The following is a 22,519-nucleotide window of genomic DNA, read 5'->3' on the forward strand; positions in this document are numbered from 1 at the left end:
ATACCGCCAAGCTCCCACCACCCCACGGACGGAGCCATCGCCGCGCGCGTCCTCGGAGGTGTTGCCATACCAGGACGCCCCACGCAGAGGATCCTCTGGAATTCGATTGCGCATATCCGACTATAAAAACGCAGATATCAAGCATAATTTTAATAAATAAAAACGTCGCCGGCCACATTCTTGCCAAAAGCTCAAGCTCGTGATGGACGACTGCGAGCTTAGCCGGCTCCTCGGGCTCTTCGGGGACCGCGTCGCCTTGACGGGGACCGAGCAGGAGCCGCTGCCAGGCAAGACGCTGCCGACCAAGACTCCTGCCCATCGGGTCTCGTCCTTCCATGCGGCCGAGCCGAGCCGCTGGTACCGCGAGACGACGCCGGACGAGACGCTTGCGACGCTCCGAGAATTTGCGACCGCCCTGAGCAAGGAGCAAGACTGGGTGCACATGCGCAAGCGCAAATGGGCCGAAGCCAAGGAGACGGCGCCGCCACATGACGACGCTCCGTCCGGGCCCAGTGTTGACGTCTACTTTGACGAAATCCATCCCAGGGAGTGGCCGCATGTGCCGGGAAAGGACGTGCAGGCGTGGGACCGATCCCTCGACGCGACGCACGACCTGCAGCTGCAATGCGCGACCAAGCTCCTTGCGCTTCCACCGGGGGCCCTGCGCTACGAAGCCATCGACCTCGACGCCTTTATCACCGACGTCTGCGCGTACATGACGGCCTGCGGCGTTACGATGCGCTACCCGTACGAGCCTTTAACGAACGCGCCTCAGACATGGAGTCGTGCGACGTGGCACGCGATGCTCGTGCTGCTCGCGCTGGCCGTGCACCTGCAGTCGTCGTCGCTCCTCCAGTTTGTGGCCTGTACGATGCTCCACCTCGGGTCGTCCTGCGACCTCGTCGCCCTCTCGACAGTCGACGACCGCGATTTGCTGCAGCAGATATTGCGTCCCCTCGCGCACTTTCCAAACAATGACAGCAACGCGAGCCCGAACCGTGAGTTCCCGCGCCTCGCGCTGCCCGTGCCCCGGTGTCTCGTCGGGTCGTGGTCCATCGACGCGTCGATGCTGTCGATGCGCGATGCGTTTGCAAGTGACGGGCGGTTCTTGTACATCTTTTGCCGTGCGGGCTTGCTCAAGGTCGGGACGGGCGCCGGCGACACGCTCCGCAACGTAGTGTATGCGCGGAACCACGAGTACGTGCGCGGCGCCGACGTCGAGCGCTCGTGGCTGTGCCTCGTGGGCGACCACTTGTACTGCCGCACGATCACCATGCCGGGTCTGTGCATCGACCGCATCAGTCTCGACCTCGCCCATATTGCGCCGCTTTTGCTCTGCGCGGCCAAAGACGGCGTGACGCCAAGCAGCGTCTACGCGCTCGTGTCGCAAGGCGACTACCTCTACGCCATCACGTGCAAAGACCCGCTGCAGGCGCACAAATCGCCCATGCCGCCGACGCTGCACCGGTCCAAGCACGCGAAACGCAAGTCGGAAAAGGCGCTGCAGATCGGTACGTTCGTTCTCAAGTCTCTTGATGTGCTACATCATGATGGTGTCTAGTCGACCTCAACCCGATTGCCGTCGGGAACCGTGTCGTGCGTGGTCCCGACTGGAAGTGGTCCAACCAAGATGGTGAGCCAGGCAGCGTCGGGACCGTCGAGCGCATCTCGACGTGGGGCGGCATCAAAGGCAGCGGGATCACCGTGCGCTGGGACAAGAACCAACGCATGAACACGTACCGGTGGGGTGCCGAGAGCTGCTTTGATATTCAGATCGTCGTCGAAGATGCCGACGGTCGCATCATTGCGCACACGCCGCTCGTGCGCCCGATAACTGACTATGCGTCGCCGCTGCTCGCGGCGTTGGCGCCGTCGCTGAGTGCCTCGCCGCCGCCGCTCGTCGTCGCGCAGTACGACGTGTCGACGCTCCAGCGCCTCGTCGATGTGAGTGAAGCCGAAATATGGTGTCGATGATGGGTGCGGAAAAAAGACCAGAAAACCATTGGATTTCGAGGATGCGCTGTCGGCACCGCCGGCCATCAAGACATCGTTGCATCCGCACATGGTAAAAAGAGTGTCTTGCGAGTTCGGATTGGATGTGCGACGGCGGTACCGAAGGCTGTTGCGGGCAGTCGATCCCGCGCTTTCGGTGCATGGACGGCTGCGACTATGACCTCTGCCGGCACTGCCTCACGTCGACGCTTGTGCTCGAGGGCCCGCCGCTTCTTGACGTCGACGATATGCTTCCGTTCGCGCTTGAAGGTAGTATACGCCCTATTATGTCGATCATGGTTGACATGTTTGGCATGTGTAGACGACACGTTCTTCGCCGTCGATGCCGTTGGCGACCGCGACCGACTCGTGCACGAGCTCGAAGCCGCGTGGCAAGGTTGCTTTAGCACGATCGAGTGCAAGATCGCACTCGTCAAGCACGAATACGATCTGACCGCCGCGCACGAGTGGCTCCAATCGTCGGGAGAGTCGTATCTGCGCGAGCCCCGCGTCATCTCGATGGTGCGTTCGTTCTCGCTCGACAGTGCGGTCGCGGCGTTGGATCCGGTCGTGCTTCTGGCCGGCTCTTTTTATACGACGGGGACGCAGCTCGGCATCGTTCTTCCCGGCGGCCTCTGCGGCGACAATGGAAAGAAGCGGCTCCTCGGACGACGTGCATCCCATCGCCAAGGTGATGCTGTCTTGCTCTTTGCGCTCTCGGATGGTGCGGCCCTCGGCGACCTCACGCCCGTCTCGGACATTGCGGCGGGGTCACCCATGGCTTATGACCGCGCACGCGACCGACTGCTTGCGTACTCGACCAGCAGCCATGCGCTCATGGAGTACATGAACATGGAGCACGTGGCACCCGAGCTGGCGGCGCCGACAACGTTCGAGACCGGACGTGACGTCGGATGCGCGGTATTGTCGCACCTCACGCGCATTATGGGCATTCGTACGGTCGTGCCACCGATGCAACACGCCCGGGCGACGCTGGAGCTACACGTGCAGATACTGAGCGCGAATCCGACAACGTCGAAAGCCAAGCGCCGTCAGCTCAAGAAGCTCCTTGCTCGCTTTGGCGGCATGCCCGCCGACGCAGCCGCAGGGTACATGGTCCCGTTTGTCTTGGACAAGACGCCGATCGCCGGCCTTGGCACCTACCTCTGCCTCGCAGTTGATGCGCAATGCGACGGAGCGCTCATCAACGCATGGCTTTACTTGCTCGTCGGGACGCTCGAGGAACACATGCCGGCCAATGTCCCGCTTGATGATGTGCATCTGCCGCACCTCGAGGCGCTGCTATTAGCCATCGTTCGCGGCAACACGACATGCGATGCCTTTGATAGCGAAACCACGCAGACCCGCGTTCGGTTGGCCCAGCGAGCGCTTCTCTGGGGCCTCGTGCACGGCCTCTTCTTCCAGACGCCTGACGCATTGCAGTCGCTTGTCGGTTCGTTGGCGACTTCGGTGCACCTCGATGCGACGTACTGGTCCTTCATGGCGCTGACGCCGCTCGGGCGTCCCGTCGACGCGTTTGCTACGCCCAATGACGCGATCGTGAGCTTCCTTGGCAGCATCTTTCGAACGGTCGCTGCGTCGACGCGCCTCCTCGCGCGTCTCTTCCAGAGCGCGTCCATGGATTGGCTGCTGCAGATCCTCGCGCTGGATCGCCGAGAAGCCGAGCACATTGTGCGGTCCACGATGCCGAGCATGTCACCGGCACAGCGCGTGCTGTTTTCAACGCTCGCGTGGGCACTACACGCCAACGACGCCCCCCGTGGTATCCTCTCAGCGCTCTTGGACCACTGTCTTTGTCACTTGAAGCAGCATGGGCTTGCAGACCTCGATAGCTCGATTGTGGGGACGCTGCTGCCGCTGTTGCTGGCATCGATCTCTCTTACGAAGGCGCGCGAGCTCTTTCCCGCGCTCCAAGCGCTGCTGATAGCGCTCGATTCGGCCACCGCCGACGACGCAGCATGCCAAGCAGCCGAGCTCGCGTTCCGTGCCGCCCAGCGCAGTGGCTTCTTTTCGTACGTCGACACGGTCGAGAGCTCGCACCCGTACGGCGTCGGGATTCCGACGTTCCGGAAAACCGTGTCGGCGCCTGGCGCGTCGGCGCTGCGCTGGCGCTTTGACGCGCACTCCAAGACGATCAGCAGCAGCGACTTTGTGTTGGTGACGCCCAACGCCCACGTCGCTCTTGACCGCGTCCGTGCCGACGACGCACTCGATGGTGTCTTTGCGTCCGGGCACAGTGCGCGCTGGCCAGCGCTGAGCGTCGGCGGCGACTGCGCCAGTGTCTTTCTCTGCGCGGCCACCCACCCCCGCGACCATCTTGGCCAAGAGAAGCAGCGATACGGCTTCAAGGCGACTGTGGACGCGTACTACGAGCTCGGTCTTCCATCGGCCCTCGCGCTGCAGCACGCTGTCGCGCACCTTTGCAGCCTCGTGGCGTTTTCGGGTCTGAGATCTGAGACCGTGGCCTTGCCAAGCGTTCTGCTAGAAGCGCTTGGGCCGCTCCGAGCATCGCACGGTCAGTATGCATGGTTATTGACGCAAGAGGCGGCCGGTGGCCTTGCGTCACTCCAATCGCGCTTCGGTCCGATCTCGCTCAAGCCCCAGAGCGAATGGCACGCGATGGTGCTTGCATGTCTGGCTCTTTTGGTCAACGCGACGGACTGCGAGCGTACGATGCGGCGTGCGATTGGACGCCTCGCGAGCTTTCAGCGGTGGGTGCTGCGGCAATCGCAGCTCGAGAACGAGTGGCAGGCGTGGCTCGAGTCGCCCTTGTCGCGCGACGATTTTCTCGAGCGTCTCGGAGGCAACGACACGCTCTTGAACGAGCTCTGCGTGCTGCAGTCGTGTCGGACGCGGACGCCTGCCGCGCTCTTTGAGCACCTCGAAGAAGCAAAGGCTGCTGGCGTCGTACCGCTGGTGCCGCTTGTCGAACGGGTTCGCGCTCGAGCCCTCGCTTTGCTGCAGCTCCCAGTGTACGACGCTTCGGGAGAGGACATGGTGCTGGATGACGCAGCGCTGGATGCGATCCTCGCATTGCTGCAATTTCCTTCCGACGCGATCAACGTCGCCGACGCCAAGGTCGCGCACGAAGCACTCGCGGCGCGTCGCCGGTACGTCTTTGTCTTCAATCCTTTCTGCGATGCAACGCTTGCGGCATAGGGACTCCCTCGGCGTGATTGAGCGTCTGCTGACGAGCGTTCAGAGTCCGAGTACGCAACGCTTCTTTACAGGTCGACTTGCAACGGCCCTCGCGACTTCGCGCGAGTCGATGCTCTCGGGTTGTGAACTGGGCAGCGCCGAAAGCCGGGCCGCGGTCCTGGAGCAGTACGTTGGGCAAGCGTGGATTTTCGTCGTGATATCATGCATGGGACTAGGTGGCAGCGACTGCAGCGCGTGCTGCTGACCAAGATTGGCGCGCCGTCGACGCCCTTTGCCGACAAGGTGCTCATGTGCACAGACCTTGTGCTGCTGGCGACGCCGTCGCTCCGTCGTGTCCTCCTCGATGTGCTCGCCGAGACGCCGATGAGCGCTGACGCGACGAGTGATGCAATGTGGCCCGCGGCCGCGCCCGTGGAACTTGAGCGCGTTGCGTTCATCAAGCAGCTGCGCGATGTGCAGTGGCTTGCGCTGCGTCACGTCTTTGTCACGGGAGCGTCCATCGAAGATTGCGAGGCACTCGTGACGGGAACTGCGGACGCCGGCCGCGTTCTCGGGATCCTTGAAGCGCTCACGTTGACCGACAAATCGCCGCCGCCGTCCTGGCTCGTGCCTGCGCTTCTGGAGCATCTCGTGTCGTCACAGAGCGCGCCGCGTGTGCAAATGACCGCCTGTCGGATTCTCAAGCATCTCTGCGTGGTGCCGCCGCCTGCTGTTGTGCGTCGGCTGCTACAACTGCTGGGGCGACGTCTCGCGTCAGCGTCCGATGAGAGCACTCTTGTCGACACGACGTTTGGTGTCGTGCTCTACTGGAACAACGATAGCAGTGACGCGCTGGTCGAGCTCGTTGGCGCACTTCACGACAAGATCCAGCCGCCCCGCGTCGCGTCCTGGGATGTCATTGTCGACGTCGATAGCACGGCCAAGCAGGAGGAGCTCATGAAAGATGCGTCGATCGTGCACCGGTACGTCATTGTGTTGATCGCCCACGTACGTCTACAATGTTGCGTAGGAATGTGCGCTGCGACGGGTGCAACCAAAGCCCGGTCGTCGGGTACCGCTTCAAGTGCTCGATTTGTCCCAACTACGATCTTTGCGCGGGGTGCTACCTCGCCAAGACACACGACGTCGACCACGCATTTTTGCGCTTTGCTGACGTTGCGGGCGCCGGCGATCTGCTTCCACCCCGGGCGTCGACCGCTGCCGTTGCGCTTGTGCCCGATATGGCGCTCGTCGGCACACACGTGTGGAAAGCGTCGGCGCTTCTCTCGGAACTAATGCGGAAAGGCCACGTCGTCCTTGTCGCGAACGTCTCGGTCTCGGAAGCCGACGCGCTCCTGGATGCGATCCAAACGTTGTCGACGACCTTTCTCGCGGGCCGGGCGCCCCAGTCGCAGCTCGATGCGTGGCAGACACTCGATGCCACGGATGCCTTCGTCTTGAACCGGGCCGCGCCCCCGCCGGTGGTGCTGGATTCGTGCAAGTACGCGCTCGAGATGGCGTCCGAAATTGTCGCGCTTGCTCGACCGTGGGCAACGCATGCGACCGTCAAGGACGTTGTGCTTCAGAGCCTCCGACCCATCGCGCGGCTCCTGCGTGACCCGAAGCTCGGGCCGTCGTACTTCGAAGCGATCGGAGCGCTCGCACTTCTCGGCGGCATGGACGAACCGGTGCGCGTCGGCGGCTATGTGACGCTACACGATGCGCGCGGCTGCCTTCAGCACGTTGGCGTCGATACGGCCACCGTCGCCTTTGGGTCTCGCGTCGAGACCAACGTCCCGCTCGCCTCGCTGGTCGTTGTGCCCGAGGTGCCACTGAACCAGCCGATGGCCGATGTGCTCGAGGACGCGATTGGTGCACTGGCCAGCGCGGCGCAGGACGTTGTGTCGGTGGTGCGAGGCGACGACGCCCTCGGGCACGAATTGGCCCAGCGCACGCTCCACGCGATCTCGGCGCTCCTGCCGTTCTGGCCGTCCGTGCTCGACAACCAAGCCATCGCGGCGTACGGCTCGATGCCACACGCGTTGCTGCAACTCGCACAGCCGTCGTCCCAACGCACTGAGTTTGTCAACGAGCACCTCGCCGCCGCGCATCGCTTGGTGCGACTTCTTTATGCGACACCGACGCTCACTACGGCCGTGTAGGCGTGGACATTTGATCGGGGGCTGCACCACGTTGTGGCGCTCGGGCCGTGTCGCAAGCGCGCCTCGATCCCCCTCGCGCTCACCGACGAGACGCGGCTCCAAGAGGTGTCTCGAATCGTTCTTTGTCCCTTTATACTCAGTCGTCGTAATTAGGACGACGGCGACGAGCGGCCGATGTACTGGTACAATGTGTACGCGTACGCTGACGTGGCCGACGTTCTCCCGGTGCACCCGGGGCGCAACAAGCTCCTCGACTATTGGGAGCGCTACGTGATTCCCGCGATCCAGAAATACGTCCGCGGCTCGTTCAAGTCGTACGAAATGGACTACTTTTTCGCCCAGCTCCGAGAGCCGCTGCGCGAAGGCAACATGGCGGCCGCGCGCCAGATCGCACACACGCTCTGCGACGGCCACGTACCGCCAGGTTGCGTCTTTCCCGACACGGAGACGGACTGGAAGGCGCTGCAGATGGACGACCTTGTCGTTGGCGGACGCTACATTGTGCAGTCGCTCTCGGACCCGCTCGTGCCGGCGATGGCGTGGTGCCTTGGCCAAACGGGCAGCCTCTGCACGATCGAGGCGACCAAGAAACTCGCGCTCCTGCAGCTCTACAACCCAAGTGCTGGGCAACTGGAGCACTATTGGTTCCACGTCTCGCAGCTCCAAGCCGGCGACGGCAGCGAGCCGAGTCGGTCGCTCTTGACGCCGGCCGTCTCAACGCGCTTTGTGGCGGCTCTACAAGTATCCATCGCGGCCGTCGCACGGCGCGCCGTGTGGACCATTGTGTCGCAGAGCCCCGAGTACGTATCGTGGGCAACTCTGGGCCAAGGCTTTCCGCTCGCGACGCTTTTGGACGTGGCGGCCACGGATCTTCCGGCGTGGACAGCGCCGCCGCGCGACCATCCGCTGCAAAAAGTCCTTTTGCTGCAGCACGCAAGTCTCAGTGCGACCGTCAAGCCCGTCGGCAGCAAGAAGGTGGCGACACCGCCGACGCCGACGCCCACCGACTTGATCACGCACCTCACCGCGAGTCTCAGCGCGTCGCTCGAAGTGTCGCGCGTCGGGTCGTTCCTCGTCACGAGCAGCTCGCCGCCCGAGCCGCTAGTGTGCTTGTCGCTGCCGGGCGCAAGCTACTTGCTGCTTACGTTTTTTGTGCATCCCGTGCTCATGGACCTGCCGGCGGGGGCGAGTTTGCAAGTATATTACGACGCCGAGTGCACGCGGGTGGTGCGCGTCTACTATGGCGGGCGCCGCGGCCTCACCAACCTCCCGCCTCTCGTCGTCCAAGGCAATACGTGCTATCTCCGCACGCAGGCCGCCGAGTACGCGCGCTACAAGCTGCGCGTCGACGGCCTCTCGAAAGCGTTTGGCCTCGCCACGTGGCTAGGCCGTGTCTTGCAGCAGCTGCCGTCCGTGCCGCCGATGCCGCTCGTCAGCTGCTGGGCGTCGTTTCTAAGCGCGATGCAAGTGCCGCCGCTCCTCGAGCAAGTCGCGTTCCGGTCCCTCGTGCCGTGGATGTCGCCGACGACAACGGTCGCGAGCTCGCTCGTGAAGCAGTGGCTCGCGCAGTACGAGGTCGCGTACGCCAAAGAGAGCACGAACGCCATGTTCTCAACGTATACGCAGCAACTCACAGAGCTGCTGTCGACCTTGCCCCACACGTCGTCCGTGCCGGTCCTAAGCAAGTTTGCGCGTGTCGCCGCCTTTGCTGCGTCGCTCGCGTCCGATGGACCCGGTCGCGTCCCGACAGCCGAAGTCCGCGCGCTCGCCGAGAAGCTTCAGCGCGTCGACTTGTGTACGTCGCGCTTGTTGCTGCTGCAAAAGCTGCCGCGCACGCGCGACCTCGAGCAGCTCATCGCAGCGGTCACCAAGTGGCTCACGCACATTGCGCTACAAGAGTGCTGCGGCGAAGCCGATGATCCGAGTACGAGTCCACTCCGCATGGTTGTTATCTAACAACAGATACCCGGTATAGGCATGTACTCGGCCACCGAGACGGTTCGGTTTGGCATCCTCGCGCGCGTGCTCTACTGCCCCGTGGATGCAAACGGGTTTACAAAGGGCTACTGCGTCCTGGATGTCGGGCGCGACGACATTGTGCCCAAGCTGCAGCAGTGCATCCTCAAGCAGCCGCTCGTCTTTGAAGGGGACCCAACCGAGGAAGACGCAGCGCTCATGGCGTACTTGGCCGAGACGACTGGCGCCCCGGCACCAACGCCCGAGGCAGCGCCAGCGTCGACCATGTGGGTTTGCCCCGTGTGCACGTGCGACAACTGCGACGACTCGGCCGCGTGCATCGCTTGCGAGTCGCCCCGCGCAGTGCCGCCATCTTCGTCGTCGCCGGCACCGGTCGAAGAAACCATCGACGGCTGGACCTGCCCCGCGTGCACGTTTTTGAACGCATGGGACAATACGCACTGCTGTGTCTGCGACATGGCGTGTGACCAAGTGCGTCCGGCTGCGATGGAGCCTTCGAGCGAGCCTATTGCGACGAGTGACGTCGAGGTGCCGGCTGCCGCGTGCCACTTTGTTTCGGCGCTGCGGTTCCAAGACTCGTACGACGCTGGCGACGACCGCGACCCGCGCATGGCCGACTTTTTGGCGCACGTGCTTGCGGAAAGAGGCGCGACGCCGGCCTCCGCGCGGCAAATCTACGAAAGCATGCGGGCGTCGGGGCTCGATCTCGAAGGCAACTGCAGCCACACGACATCGATCGAAAAGGCGGTCGCGGCGCAGTCCAAGTGGACGTTGGCCATGGACGTCCAGCTGCTGGAGCTTGCGATGACGCAGTGCCGGCGCCTGGGGCTGCTCACACTCTGTGAGCTCTCGCCGAGCCACCTGTGCAGTGCAGCGGAGCTCAAGGTGTCGCTGTGGGAGCTTCGTCTCCGCTTTGCGCTCCTGCAAGAGTGGAACTGGTTGCTGCTCGAGACACTACCCCTCATCGATCTCAAGGGCCCCGTGCTCGCCAAGCGCATCTGCGCCGCGCGCAAGCTGCTTTTTCCGCATGTCAAGATCAAGCTAAGTGCCATCGTCCACGACAATACGAGCACGTCCGAGACGCAGAGCAAGCGCCCGACCGTCGTGCTTGACCGGCTCAAGTGGAAGCAGCACCCCGAGCTTATCTCGCTCTTTGAGAGCACGCGCCACCAGCTGGAGAAGGTGCCGGCGACCGCACTCCGGGCCAAGCGGCCGCTCGGCGCGTCCGACCCGTTCATCGCGTTCGGCGTCACGTTTGCGGGCGAGCACGTGGTCGGCGACGGCGGGCCGTACCGCCAGCTCTTTAGCGACATGTCGTACGAGTGCATCCGACTTGGCCTGTTCGAGCCAACGCCGAACGGACGCATGCAGACGGGCGAGCTGCGCGACTGCGTGCTGCCGGTGCCCGCCAAGACGTCGACCATGGCGCTCTCGCAGTATGAATTTGTGGGTGTTCTTATGGGCTGCTGCCTCCGCACGGGCGTGCACCTTCCGCTGCGCGTCGCACCGCTTATTTGGAAGCTCTTTGTGCACGAAACACCGACTTTGCACGACCTCAAGCTCGTGGATGTTGCAGTCTACGAGCTGCTAACGTCGCCGCCGTTGCTGGACCAAGGCCTCACGATGACAACGACGCTCTCCGACGGCAGTAGTGTGGACCTCGTGCCTCAAGGCGCGTCCGTGGCCGTCACTGCCGTACGAACGACGCACCGAGTACATCTGACAGGATGTATACTAGGCCAATTGGGCCGACTTTGTGGCCCTGGCGACGCAAGCGCGGCTGTACGAGTGCCAAGCGCAAGTGGACGCGATGCTCAAAGGTGTCTCCAAGATCGTGCCGCTGACGCTCATCTCGCTCTACACGTGGGTCGAGCTGCGACAGCACATTTGCGGCAGCCAGAACATTGACGTGGCCTTGCTCAAGGTAGGGCAATCGGATTTGGGAGCTTATGTGCATCTTTTATGTAGCGCCACACCAAGTACGCGGGCGGCATGACCTGCGAGACGCACGCGCATTTGGAGTTCTTTTGGACGGCGCTGCTCGGGTTCTCGGAGGCCGACAAGCGGCGGTTCATCAACTTTGCGTGGGGCCAAGAGTCCTTGCCGTCGGACGACGCCGAGTTTGACCGGACGCACACGCGGCTTCTCATCAAGCCACCGCCGACGTCGAGCGCGCCCCAAGACTCGCTCTTGCCCAAGGCCGATACCTGTACGCTGAAAAGTATTGCATGCTGTTTGGTGCTCATTCGCCTTGTAGGCTTCTTCAACCTCGAACTGCCCGCGTACTCGAGCCTCGAGATCATGACGGTGCGCCTCCAGACTGCGATCCAGCTGTGCACGAGCATGGACGCCGACGAACAGACGGGCGGGGCCATGGATGTATATTACGAGGACGAAGACGAGTGATCACGAGACGACGTCGAGGTCCGGGTACATCTCGTGGGTGTGGGCGAGCACCTCCTTAGAAATACTAGTTGCAGCAACCATCATCAATACACGGAAATCGGATCGACAATACGCGCGTACTTGGTGTACTTGAAGTCGACGCGCTTGAGGCGCTTGGCGTCGCGCTGCCCATCGTCGGCCCCGTCCATCTTGGCGAGCAAGAAAGCGTAAATGGCCTACGGAGCAACCAACATCAAGAGGCGCGCGCTGCTTTGCATGCGTGTACGTCGTTGGTGACGGTCTTGACGCCGCAAATGTCGAGCTCCTGGAGGTTGGCACAGTGCCGGGCGAGGTGGTCGAGAAGGCGGTCGCTACATCATCCTGAGTTGCGGCTGACAATCAGTGCAGCGGTACGTGATACGTGTGTTCCAGTGCAAATACAGCTTCACGAGCGACTCCCTTCGCTGGAGGAGCGCGATGAGCGCATCGTCCGAGACGCCGCAGTAGCCGACACTGATGCTCTGTAGCTTTCTGCACTTGGCCGCAATGATCTTGAGCGTGCTACAACGAGAAAGAATAAGCCAGCGCATCTAGGACGTGCGGTACTGGTCGGTCACGGCGTGGCCTGAGATGTGCAGCTTGAGAAACTTGGAGTGGTTCGGGTGCTTTTCGACGAAGGCCGTGATGCCATCGAGCGTCATGTTGGTGTTGCCGCCAATGTCAATGCTGTGGAGCTTCGGGCACATCTCGGTGAGTGCGCGCAGCGTATCGTCTGTGAGCTTGCGGCAGTTTTCAATGTTGAGCTCCTTGATGTCATTGCAGTGCGAGAGGAGCACCCGAATGCAGGCGTCCGTGAGGCGAAAGCAGCCCGAGAAGTTGACCACGTGCAGCTTGGTGCAGACGCGCGCCATGCGCTCAATGAACGCGGTCGAGATGCGCGCGCCGTTGATCTCGATCTTGGTCAAGCTCGGATGGAAGAAGCTTGTCGGCAGCGTCTCGTCGCCAAAGCGACCGGTCTGCAACACGGCGCGGATGAGCTCCTGCTTGGCCTTGTGCGTCTTGGTCCGCGCGGGGTCTGCAATCTTGTGCGCGCGCTCGAGGCTCGCGTCGCTAATGATCTCGGGCGCATACCGCTTGGAGAGGTACTTCAGCACGAGCTGCTGCAGCGGCAGCACGTCCCGCTGGAACGCCATCGGTGCGAAAATAACGTAAGGCTATTTCCTGATCGCAAGATTTATCGGTAATAGTGTTGAATCTGTTTGCACACTATTTGGCAAGATATACGAAAATATTGTAAGATGCTCTCGTAAGTGCGCCTGCCTGTCACAGGCATATCACCTTGCGCAGTGGCCCTTGCTTTGCCATCAAGACTAGAGCTGACGGTAGCTTGACATGCGCGCCTTTCACTACTCACAGATACTCAACATAAGCTCGTGATGTCCTCCAGTAACTATGTTCTTGAGGACAGGTCATCGCAGCGGGGTGTCGACGCATTGGATCGCAGCCGAAGATACGCAGTCATTGGCTAAAATGCTGGAACGCAGGCCAACTGCAAGCTCTTTTTAAGCACTTGGATTGGCTGAAACAAGCCAATCGGCGAGAGCGTGGCGTGCTTTCATCCTGCCTCTTCCTCGGCGAGCGGCGATGAGCACGTCGTGGCAGCAGGTGCTCCATGCGATGCGCAACCCAAGTCGCAGCGACTTCTCGTTCCTGCCGCACACGTACATCCGCTCGACGCCGCCCCGGCGGTCGTACTCAGCCGGCTCGGACACGGACGACGCCACCGAGACGACGCCCATCAACACGAGGTACATGCATGCTGCCAACGTAGCCGCCGCTCACGACGATACTAGGCAGCCCGCCGTCGTTGACACCAAGTCCAGCTCGGTCCGCTACAGCGCGTACTTCTACGTGCTCGTGGTCATCCTCTCGAGCGCGTGGGTCTGCAACGAATGGGTCTACCAGTACCCGCTGTCGCCCACGCGGCTCTACAACATCCAAGTCGACATGTTTGAGGGCCGTGTGAACCACGCCGCCTTCTTCTTTGAGCAAATGCTCGCGCTCGGCATGCTTCTCGGCGCGCTCTGCACGTTCAAGCTCGCCGACAACCTCGGGCGCGCGACTATGATCGAGCTCGCGGCGATTCCGTATGTGCTCGGGTGGCTTTTCATCGGCGTGGCCTTTGGCCAGGTCACGCTTCTCATCGGCCGCTACTGTCTCGGAATGGCCGTGTCCATCTTTACGATCGTGGTGCCTGTCTTCCTCGGTGAACTCGCTGAGGACGACAGTCGAGGCCGCGTGCTCTGCCTCTGCACGTTTCTCGGTCTCGTCGGTCGCTTTCTGTACTTGATTTTGGGCCAAGTACTCATTTACCTCAGCAGTGTCTACGTCGGCTTCAACTTGAGCGAGTGGAAGATCATGGCGACCCTCGGCGTCATCCCCGGGCTCTTGCTCCTCATCTGCATGCAGTTCGTGCCGGATTCGCCGTCGTGGCTCCTTCTACGCCACAACGACCGTATCACGGCGTTTAACGTCTGCACGCGGCTCCTGCAGTCGGACGCGCTCGTGCAGTCCCGGGCCGAAGTTCGCGTCAACTCGATCCTTCATGCTGACGTGCTCTCGGCCCACGCGGGCCCCAAGAGCCTTCGACGCGGCTTTGGCCGACCCCTCGCACTCGTCGCCGCGCTCTTTCTTCTCTCGTCGATCGCGTCGTCGCTGATTGTACCGACTTTGTACCCGACCTCGTCGCGCGCCTACGCGTTTGGTGTTCTCGGCATCGGTCTCAACGTGAACGACCTGCATCAAATGCTGCTCAGCTGTGCGGCCACGGGCGCGGCTGCCGTCGGCGTCCTTACGGCCACAGTGCTCATCGATGCTCAAGGCCGCATCTGGTGCCTCAAGGTTGGCGCCTTCATCGTGATCCTCACCGCGTGCCTTCTCCTCGGGTTGCGTATCCAAGCCGGGCCCGATGACACGCTCAACGTCAAGGAGCCAGGATCGGCACTGCTGCTGCTCATGACCGCCGGCCACTACATTGGTCTAGGAGTCACGCCCGTCGTTCTTGCGAGCGAGCTGTTCCCGGCGCGCCGGCGCATCGCCGGCATGAGCGTCGTCGTGCTCCTTGCGTCACTCACTGCTCTCGTGACGGCGTATGTCCTCGACGGTCTGCGCTCTAGCGTCATCTCCAACTCAGTGCAGATGTTTCAAGGCAGCGTCGTGGCCATGGCAGCCGTGAACATCCTCGCGCTGCTCTTGACCCTCTTTTGTGTGCCCGAGACATGTGGTCGGTCCCTCCAGGAGATCGAAGCTATCGTGAGCGGCTGGACGCCAACGACGCCTCCGATGCGAGGTGCCACGGCCGTCAACCTCCGCGTCCGTGTCTCGGCGTCCTATGGCACGGACCGGCATGTGTAAACAACATCTGTGGGCGCTCAAAACGAATTGTCCAACGCACAACGTGTTTATGCTTCTTGGATCAAACGATTAAAAGTGCTTGGTGTGGTTGCTTCCAGGCAAAGCCGATGGGGCCGTCGAGGCCATCGGCTTGGGCGCCAACGCAGTTGAAGCGCCCGGTTGCGGGGAGCTCGAGGTTGACGCCGGATGAACCGGATCAGATGATGGATACTCTGAGGCCAGCACGGTTGCAGAAGGGACAGGCGACGGCCCAACGATTGTCGTCGAGCTCTGTTGCGTCGTGACAGTATTCGTCGGCGCTGCAGTTGTGGACGTTGCTGTCGTCGGAGCAGGTGCCGCAGACGCTGTCGGCATGAGCGTCGTCGCGTTGGTTTGGCTTGCCGTCGTAGCCGCGGGTGTCAAGTCGACCGCTGAAGGCGCAGTAGTGGTTTGCATCGGCTGGGTCGTGACGTTCGACGTCGGGCTGGACGGCGCTAAGGTTGTGCTCATCGTAGTAGTCACGCTGGGTGTCTTCAATGACGGAGACGGCGAGTTCGGCGGTGATGACGTTGCATTAGGGCTGGCCGTAGGAACGACGGGGGAAGTCGTGCTTGCGGAAGGTGAGGCCAGGACCGCCGTCGTTGGTGCCGGAGTCGCCGTAGACATGTTGACGCTCGTGACGGGGATCTCGGAGGGAGAGGGAGGAAGCGATGGAGGCGCCATCGAGCTGTTTGTGCTCGGACGAGGCGCGCTAGACGTCGATCCAGGACTCATCGTTCCCGTCGGAGTCGTTGTGTTCGGCAGAATCGGAGCGCTCGAGGCAGGCATAGACGTCGGGTTCATGGAGGTGGCTCCTGGAGAGGTCGAGGGTGTCGTCATGAAGGATGACGACGTAGGGTTCACGGTCGTCGTCATGCTTGGGGTCGGAAGAGCGCTCGTCATGTTTGTCGTGAGGGGAGCCGGGCTCGTGCGTCCTGTCGTTGATGGCACCGTCGTCGTCGGCGTCGGTGTCTTCGTCGGGACAGGCACTCGCGTCAGTCGCGTCGTGGACGGTCCAGGGCTCGCTGTCTTGTTCGTCGTCGTGGGTCCTGGAATCGGTGTTGTAGCATTCACCGAGCTCGACGATGGGCTCGTGGTAGGTGTTCCTCCGTGGATCGTGGTCGTCGGGACCGCGGTCGTCGCTCCGGGTGCTGGCAAGGGCGAGCGCGGGGCGCCGTCGTCGCTCCCGGCGCCGGAAGGGGCGGCGAGGCCGGTGGTCGGCGCGAGGGTCGTCGTCGTTGGCCGGCAGTTGCAGCTGGCCGTCGGTGGCGTCGTCGGCCCGCAGTCGAGGAGCTCCATGGCGAGGGCCCATCCAAGGACCGCGAAGTACGCGGTGATCTTCATCTATGTGGCTCCCGGCAAATTCGACTCTGCGCGTGAAACTTAAACTCAACTTGCGCGCGCCATTGACATTGTCGGTTTTCAGTATTTATTCGACAAATTATGGGCAACAACTGCTGCGGTAACGCGTCGTTTGAGCAGCGCCAGCGCCAGGCGCTGCTGCAGGAAGGCCACGTCTTCCGGCGCAAGGCCGCGTCCTTCCTCGGGCTCTTGCCGACGGCCGAGAAGGTGCACGTCGCGCTCAGCTCGGACGCCTCGTGGTAACAGCCATGCATGTAAAGACCTGCAACCAGAAACCACGACGTTGCTAGCCTCGAGCTCAAGAGCTATGAGACCTCGTCGTCGTCGGCCACACTGCGCTTGGGCAAGAAGAGAGACCCCTGCGTCATCTCGCTCGCGTCCATTGCCAACGTGCATGCGAGCGGCGACCACCTCATCGTTCTCTTCGCGGCCGACGGCGCCAAGCTCGTCGAGCTCGAAGCGACGCAGATGGAGCTGCGAGATCTCTGGGTGCGGTCCATGTGCACATGGAGTACAAGATAAGGATGCTTTGGCAGGTGCAAACGCTTCGGGAGCTCATCGAGGGACGCGAGCCCGTCGCCGGCAATCTCCACGACGAGCTCGAGAAGCAAAAGCAGCGTGACAAGGAGGTTTGGTCCGCTCCAACAACGATCCAGCGATGAAGGAGTTGAGTAGGCGTACTGGGCAGCGCGGACCGCAGAGCTCCACGCGCGCAAAGCCGCCGCGGACGAGAAGAAGCAGCCGTTTGCCAATGTCGGCCTCAAGTACACGGCCCAAGCCATGCTGCAGCGATAAGCACCTTCAACGAAGAGACTGTGCATTGACCAAGGTGCATGTACTTTTGTTTACTGCGCTTTGGCGCCAAAGAAGCTCAGGAGCGCGCGCCGGGTCGTCGTCGGCGTGCTGTCACGGACTTGGTCTCGTCCGCCCGCGCTTGTCGGTGAGAGCGGGTCCTTGGCTTTACCTACCATCGTGTTGAGGGTGTCAGTTCCGAGTCGCACGAGTACCGTGGCGAGGGCTCGTCGCGATTGGTCGCTTCTCGGGCACGGCGGCGACATCGACGCTGGACGACAGTAGACGCAAAAGCTCGTTGGGGCTCTTGTCAAGCTCGGCGACAACCAATGGGGGTCCCCGCACCTCCCACGTTCCGCGCCACGCGTCGTCTCGCGCGGCGGAGAGCACGAGAAGGACATGCTCTTTCCACTTGGTCGTCGTGAGAAAGTGAAACTACGACATATCACAAATCCCACACGTCGAGTTTCGGTGCGCGTACTTGGGCCCACTCGGGGGTCACGAGATCGAGCCCATCGATGCGCTCGATCTTGTCGTGCACGTCAAGGAGGTCGTGCACCGCCAAGGTACAAGGGGCTGTGACGTTGTAGACGCGGTTGGCAGCCGCGCTACGAGTGGGATTCCTCAGACTTCGAGGACGTTCGAGCATGACGCGTACGATTGCCAGTGCGACTGGAACGCCGCGGGGGCAGCGTCACGCGAGCTCGGGCGTTGCAAGAGCGCTTCCAAAGGCATCGCGTACGCATCGCTGAGGCCCATGCGCAGCGGATTCTCGCCTAGTACGCCAGATCTCAGCTGCCGCTTTGACGCTCCGAGGGACCTTCGTAGATAACGCGAAAGGTGAACCGGGCGCGCGCAAAGTGTTGGAACTGAAACACCTTCTCCGACGTGATGCTTGCACTTTGCTTGAGCTCGTCCGTGACGCGTACGAGGGTGCTATCGGCCGTTCCCATGGGCCGCACGGGTCCGTTGGTGCCAACGAGAACGCTACAAGAGTCTGTCACCATACTGTCAAGACGGTACGAGGTCGACCTAAAGTTGGAAACTGCGACCGTGCTGGCATTGACGATCGTGATGCCTAGCGCCACAAGCTCGGGCGCTTCGGACGGCTCGCGGAACGAGATTTGGAGGCAGAGCGGATCCATGGGCCCAGACACAACGGTGCCAACGCTGCTGGACGACGGCACATGGTGGCGACGCAGGCCTAGTACAGCGACGCGTCTGTCTTCAGGCAAACGGTGCACCATTCTCGCACCTGTCGACGACATGTGGGGAAAGAAAGCCGACGCACGAAACAGATCGGGCAAAATGCACACGGGAAGAGCGTCGAGGTTGCGCGGTAGACCCGAAACATCTTGAATCGCTTGGTCGACTCTATCCACTGCGTTCTTATCGGGGTTTTCTCCAAAGCAGTACGTACTTGGTGCAAATGACGCGATGCGTGGCATGGCGCTGACGCACGCGGCCGAGAACCTGCAGCACCTCTTGGCTGAACGCGGGCTCTCGGGCCAACACGGCTTTCAACGAGAGGATGAGGGCAAAGAAACGAGATAAATCGTGCGTAGCGAGCGGTCGTCGGCCCGTCGGCGGGTGGCCCAAGAGCCCGTCGTTGCTTAGCGCCGTGGGCGGCGGCGCATCGGCGTCCTATGCTATCTAAATGCACTTGCATTGTGTTACATGCAACTAATACCTTGTGGGCTTCCATGTGGTCGAGCTCGGCAGTGACCCACGAGAGAAAGATGTCGCTGGTCGTTTTGGGCGGCAGCACTTTGAAGCAGAGCCAGTAAAGCTGGACGCGCACGTTCGGGTACGGCAACCCCTTGAACGCCAATGGCTCAACAAACGTGTGCAGGAAGGTGACCGACGCCGCGTCACGCGAGAGACTGCATGCGTGCGTGAGGAGGCAGGTGTAGAGCAAAAGCGTCGCGTGCCGGAGCTCCGACGGCGTTTTGCTCGACAAGATGGGCGCAAACTGCTTGAGCACGACCCATTGCGCTGCTAGCGTGTCCTGCGACGTCAAGAGACTCTCGACGAGTGCCTTGAAGAGCTCATACGAGGTTTGCTGCACGGGACTCGACGCATGGCTCTTGGTGCCCGAAGCCTATCTCGCCATGAGCATCCACTCTCCGACTGCATTTCATGTACGAGGAAAAAGCACAGCCGTGGAAGAGCGGGCTCGCACAGAGAGCTTCGAGAAGCGGGAGCTGGCCGTTGCGGCACAGGCGAGGCACAATGGCGCGCCAGACGTCGGCAAAGAATTGCTGCCGGTGCCTGCGCACAAGGATGAGTCGAGAGTCCGATCGTAGAGGCACCTACGCGGAGGCGTCGATGCCGGCGATGGACGCCATCGTGGGTTGCAGCGCTTGCAGGCAGTCGTACGTGTTGGTTGATGGAAGCAGCGCGATTTGGAGACGCAGCATGTGTTCGCGGTCCTGCACGCTCGACACGATGGCCGCCGACGACACGGCTTGCGTCATCGCAGCCAGGCGAGCGACGAGCAGTGACGACCACTTGAGCCGCGAAAACGTTTGCAGCGGGTGGGCCATAATGATGTACATGACTTGGGCGATGGTGTAGGCTTGTACAAGTGACGCTTTCCTAGACCAAGCGTCCAGCACGGTGCAATACAAATGGATAGTATGGTACCCGTACGCCGGCAGAAGCCACGCATCGACCATCTCGCCAACCATGACGTCGACGCGCATCTTGGTCGTCGACGCTTTCTCATCGTCGTGGCCACTCCCTGTCGTACACCTCGTGTGCTTCATCCACGGCGTGCGTGGTCGTACCAGTATCCACTTCGACCAGCGCAATCGCGAGGCCGGGCGTCGCGCCGCCGCTGCGCTGCATCATCATGTACGACAGCATCGCGAGGTACTTCATCGCGTCCAATTGGGCTTCCAGCGGCATCTTCTCGGCGTTGGCGCGAAGAAACTCAAAGCGCGGTGCGGCCATGTGGTAGACGAGCGAGATGAGCTCGTCGACGCCGCGCTCTTCTCGGACTGGCTACGACAGACATGAAAGTGTGCCATATCTCAAGTGTGACAGCGTACGTTCAAGTCGAGGTCCAAGTTGGTGACCTCTTGGATCCCAAGACTGCGCTCAAAGAGGTGCGCAAGGCTCGTAAAGGCACAAGCGGCGACGGAGGGACATTCGGCCTCGGCCGCGTGGACGTTCATCTTCCACATGTCGTTGATAATCGACGTGACGTCTTGCTGCGCTACGATGCGCGCTTCGTTCGACTCGAACGGGAACCGGCCAAGGCCGCGCGCGAAGAGCACTTTGGTGCAGAGAATCGTCATGCGACTGAACGTGCCGAGGGCCACTTGCCGAACGAGAAGCGACTCGTGGCCGACGCAGGCTTGGATCTTCTTGAGAGGCTCTGCCTCGCCTTGCTGAAGAAAGCTCAGTACCGTGGTCGTCGGCAGCACGTCAAACACGGGAATCACATGCACGAGCGTCGGGGCCGAGCCCTGGGTACTAGCGCCCGCGAGCTCCTTCACAGCGCTCTCCAAGACGAACTGCCACAGCTCCGTCGACATGCACGATGGAGCGAGGTAGCTCAGGCGGTACCCGAGGATCTTGAGCGCGTTGGACGCCTCGGGCGAGAAGCAGTCCTATCGCGCATGCCTGGGTCCATCATCTTGCGCCTTCGGCGTCTCTACCTGGAGGAGGCTAAAGACGTCCGTGCGGTTGAGCGCATGCTTTCGCATCGCTGCCAGCTGCACCATCTTGGTTGCGCGGGCCAGCGTCTTGGCGCCGTCGCTCTCGGACGGCTTGGGTTCCATCGTTCTGCGATCTTTGGCCCCAACGCACACCATTTGCGTTGCAAGCATCCGGATATGTCAAATCAAGATCTTGCATGTTCGCCGCCGGCCAAGCGTACCTGCAGCAGGTAGTCGATCGATGCTTCTTCTCGTACGAGGCGCCAGCACGCTCGTGTAGCTCCAGTTCATGAGCCACGTCGCCTTTGGGCAGGCTGACTTGGTGCCGCTTCTGCGTAAGCTGCTGCGATGCATGCGCTACGTGCGCGCCAGTGTCGAGAGCGATCTGCGCCGGCCCAATGGCTGCCCTGCGCGCACCATGGCCGCCTGCGACGCCCTCGTGCGCGACGCCATAGACGTTTTCGAAGCGCACACGCGGCAAACGTGCCCTAGCGCAGCCTTCTTTGACAGCGAGCGTGACATGCGGATGGCGCGCGACATGGCTGCCGTCGACGGCGCGTGCGTTGACGCCGCCCAGGAGCCGTTGCTGCGCGACTGCATTCGGGCGCTGCGCGCACTCGAAGCAACCCGCGAGTTTCATCGCAGCCTCCTCGCTGCCCAAGAAGCCCTCGAGACGTACCCGATCGCCACGTACGCGTACGGATCGACGTCGTTTGCGACATGGCGCGACCTCCTAGCGGTGCCCGTCGTCGCTGCGGCGCTCCGTCGCATCCGCGCCGTGCCGCACCCCGAAGCCTGCACGGTCTTTGGTTCGTCGACGGGGAGTCTTGCGCTCTACACTGCACTACTCGCTGATGTCCCCGTCCGCGGCGTCGAGATCCTCCCGTTCCTCGTCGAGCAAGCGCAGGAGCTCGCAGTCGGCGTCCCTCGAGTGACGTTTGAAGCCTGCGATATGCTCACCGCGTCGCTGGGTCACACGCGTTTCTTGGTGCTGGCGTCGCAGTGTTGGGACGGAGCGCTCTGGGCCAAGCTCGAGCGCAAGCTCGTGGAGCTCACATCGTGCATCGTCCTCGACTACACCGACCGGCTCTCGCGCAGCAACGGCTTCAACCTCGTTGGCACCGCGGTGGGCGACGTCTCGTGGCACACGGGGCACACGTTCTATATCTACGAGCGTGCCATCGCGTAGCCGTGGTTGGAAGTAGTATATCATACAAATGGGATTATTAGAGACGTTTTAGGTTGAATAAAATAAGTGGGGTACGGTCTACACGTGGCGCTTGAGGACGTGGTCGTCGCGTTCGAGGAGGCGTTTTCGGACGAGCTCGGCGCGCGCGTCCTTCTCTGCTTGCATCTTGGCTTCAAGGAGGAGTCGGCGCTCTTCGCGCTGCCTGAGCGCCTCTTCGCGCGCCTGGGCTTCGCGTCGCTCCTTCTCCTCGCGCCGCTTGGCCACGAGCTCGTGGCGTTGCTCTGTGCTGCGAGGCGTGACCGGCGTTGTCGCCAGCGGCTTGCGCGGCGTCGGGGCCACCGAGAGCTTTTTGGGCGTTGCCGACGGACCACGCGTCGTCGTCACACTCGCGCACTGCGACGCGG

The 22,519-nt window shown here is 62.1% G+C and overlaps 10 protein-coding genes across 10 annotated transcripts in view; 5 read left to right on the forward strand and 5 right to left on the reverse strand.

Moving 5' to 3' along the window:
- Positions 1-202: 202 nt before the first annotated feature.
- On the forward strand, positions 203-1,974 carry SPRG_00856 (hypothetical protein; the record flags this gene model as incomplete). The annotated part of the gene is made up of 2 exons (XM_012339072.1): positions 203-1,511; positions 1,562-1,974. The coding sequence occupies 2 exons, from the start codon at positions 203-205 to the stop codon at positions 1,972-1,974; spliced, it is 1,722 nt and encodes a 573-aa protein (XP_012194462.1).
- Positions 1,975-2,096: 122 nt separating this feature from the next.
- SPRG_00857 (hypothetical protein) lies at positions 2,097-11,802 on the forward strand (the record flags this gene model as incomplete). Its single annotated transcript, XM_012339073.1, has 11 exons — positions 2,097-2,262; positions 2,315-5,123; positions 5,173-5,337; positions 5,388-6,134; positions 6,182-7,268; positions 7,314-7,418; positions 7,467-9,237; positions 9,289-10,985; positions 11,029-11,214; positions 11,259-11,499; positions 11,548-11,802. 11 exons carry the CDS (start codon positions 2,097-2,099, stop codon positions 11,694-11,696), a joined length of 9,123 nt encoding a protein of 3,040 aa, XP_012194463.1. The 3' UTR covers positions 11,697-11,802.
- SPRG_00858 (hypothetical protein) lies at positions 11,697-12,879 on the reverse strand (the record flags this gene model as incomplete). Its single annotated transcript, XM_012339074.1, has 5 exons — positions 12,282-12,879; positions 12,090-12,236; positions 11,962-12,046; positions 11,817-11,911; positions 11,697-11,760 (listed from the first exon to the last, which is right to left on the reverse strand). The coding sequence occupies exons 1-5, from the start codon at positions 12,866-12,868 to the stop codon at positions 11,697-11,699; spliced, it is 978 nt and encodes a 325-aa protein (XP_012194464.1). The 5' UTR covers positions 12,869-12,879.
- Positions 12,880-13,319: 440 nt separating this feature from the next.
- Positions 13,320-15,166, forward strand: SPRG_00859 (hypothetical protein; the record flags this gene model as incomplete). The annotated part of the gene is made up of 2 exons (XM_012339075.1): positions 13,320-13,483; positions 13,529-15,166. The coding sequence occupies 2 exons, from the start codon at positions 13,320-13,322 to the stop codon at positions 15,087-15,089; spliced, it is 1,725 nt and encodes a 574-aa protein (XP_012194465.1). The 3' UTR covers positions 15,090-15,166.
- SPRG_00860 (hypothetical protein) lies at positions 15,159-15,791 on the reverse strand (the record flags this gene model as incomplete). Its single annotated transcript, XM_012339076.1, has 2 exons — positions 15,159-15,599; positions 15,663-15,791. 2 exons carry the CDS (start codon positions 15,789-15,791, stop codon positions 15,159-15,161), a joined length of 570 nt encoding a protein of 189 aa, XP_012194466.1.
- A 28-nt stretch (positions 15,792-15,819) lies between these two features.
- Positions 15,820-16,451, reverse strand: SPRG_00861 (hypothetical protein; the record flags this gene model as incomplete). The annotated part of the gene is made up of 2 exons (XM_012339077.1): positions 15,820-16,002; positions 16,059-16,451. 2 exons carry the CDS (start codon positions 16,449-16,451, stop codon positions 15,820-15,822), a joined length of 576 nt encoding a protein of 191 aa, XP_012194467.1.
- Positions 16,452-16,529: 78 nt separating this feature from the next.
- Positions 16,530-17,283, forward strand: SPRG_00862 (hypothetical protein). The gene is made up of 4 exons (XM_012339078.1): positions 16,530-16,708; positions 16,760-16,958; positions 17,006-17,098; positions 17,145-17,283. Exons 1-4 carry the CDS (start codon positions 16,551-16,553, stop codon positions 17,262-17,264), a joined length of 570 nt encoding a protein of 189 aa, XP_012194468.1. The 5' UTR covers positions 16,530-16,550; the 3' UTR covers positions 17,265-17,283.
- A 3-nt stretch (positions 17,284-17,286) lies between these two features.
- SPRG_00863 (hypothetical protein) lies at positions 17,287-21,072 on the reverse strand. The gene is made up of 15 exons (XM_012339079.1): positions 20,927-21,072; positions 20,315-20,878; positions 20,051-20,267; positions 19,908-20,004; positions 19,578-19,859; positions 19,385-19,532; positions 18,952-19,362; positions 18,682-18,905; positions 18,517-18,635; positions 18,294-18,465; positions 18,082-18,248; positions 17,920-18,037; positions 17,743-17,869; positions 17,477-17,696; positions 17,287-17,433 (listed from the first exon to the last, which is right to left on the reverse strand). The coding sequence occupies exons 1-15, from the start codon at positions 21,047-21,049 to the stop codon at positions 17,315-17,317; spliced, it is 3,108 nt and encodes a 1,035-aa protein (XP_012194469.1). The 5' UTR covers positions 21,050-21,072; the 3' UTR covers positions 17,287-17,314.
- A 51-nt stretch (positions 21,073-21,123) lies between these two features.
- SPRG_00864 (hypothetical protein) lies at positions 21,124-22,115 on the forward strand (the record flags this gene model as incomplete). Its single annotated transcript, XM_012339080.1, has 2 exons — positions 21,124-21,156; positions 21,207-22,115. 2 exons carry the CDS (start codon positions 21,124-21,126, stop codon positions 22,113-22,115), a joined length of 942 nt encoding a protein of 313 aa, XP_012194470.1.
- A 78-nt stretch (positions 22,116-22,193) lies between these two features.
- SPRG_18945 (hypothetical protein) overlaps positions 22,194-22,519 on the reverse strand; it is a gene marked incomplete at both ends in the record, with an annotated part of 1,839 nt that continues 1,513 nt past the window's right edge. The window contains one exon of the mRNA XM_012339424.1: positions 22,194-22,508. Coding sequence (XP_012194814.1) covers positions 22,194-22,508 — 315 coding nt within the window. The remainder of the gene's footprint in view (positions 22,509-22,519) is intronic.

Source organism: Saprolegnia parasitica (assembly GCF_000151545.1).
Source record: "Saprolegnia parasitica CBS 223.65 unplaced genomic scaffold supercont2.2, whole genome shotgun sequence".
Taxonomy (NCBI): Eukaryota; Oomycota; class Saprolegniomycetes; order Saprolegniales; family Saprolegniaceae; genus Saprolegnia; species Saprolegnia parasitica.

Bases quoted from the DNA above. Each gene is read 5' to 3' on its own strand.
- SPRG_00862 (XM_012339078.1), top strand. From the start codon at position 16,551: ATGGGCAACAACTGCTGCGGTAACGCGTCGTTTGAGCAGCGCCAGCGC. The intron at 16,959-17,005 runs GTGCGGTCCATG...ATGCTTTGGCAG, and splicing joins TGGAGCTGCGAGATCTCTGG to GTGCAAACGCTTCGGGAGCT. The intron at 17,099-17,144 runs GTTTGGTCCGCT...GGAGTTGAGTAG, and splicing joins AAAAGCAGCGTGACAAGGAG to GCGTACTGGGCAGCGCGGAC.
- SPRG_00863 (XM_012339079.1), bottom strand. From the start codon at position 21,049: ATGGAACCCAAGCCGTCCGAGAGCGACGGCGCCAAGACGCTGGCCCGC. The intron at 18,906-18,951 runs GTATTAGTTGCA...TAGATAGCATAG, and splicing joins ACCACATGGAAGCCCACAAG to GACGCCGATGCGCCGCCGCC. The intron at 17,434-17,476 runs GTACTCGTGCGA...ACACGATGGTAG, and splicing joins CGCGACGAGCCCTCGCCACG to GTAAAGCCAAGGACCCGCTC.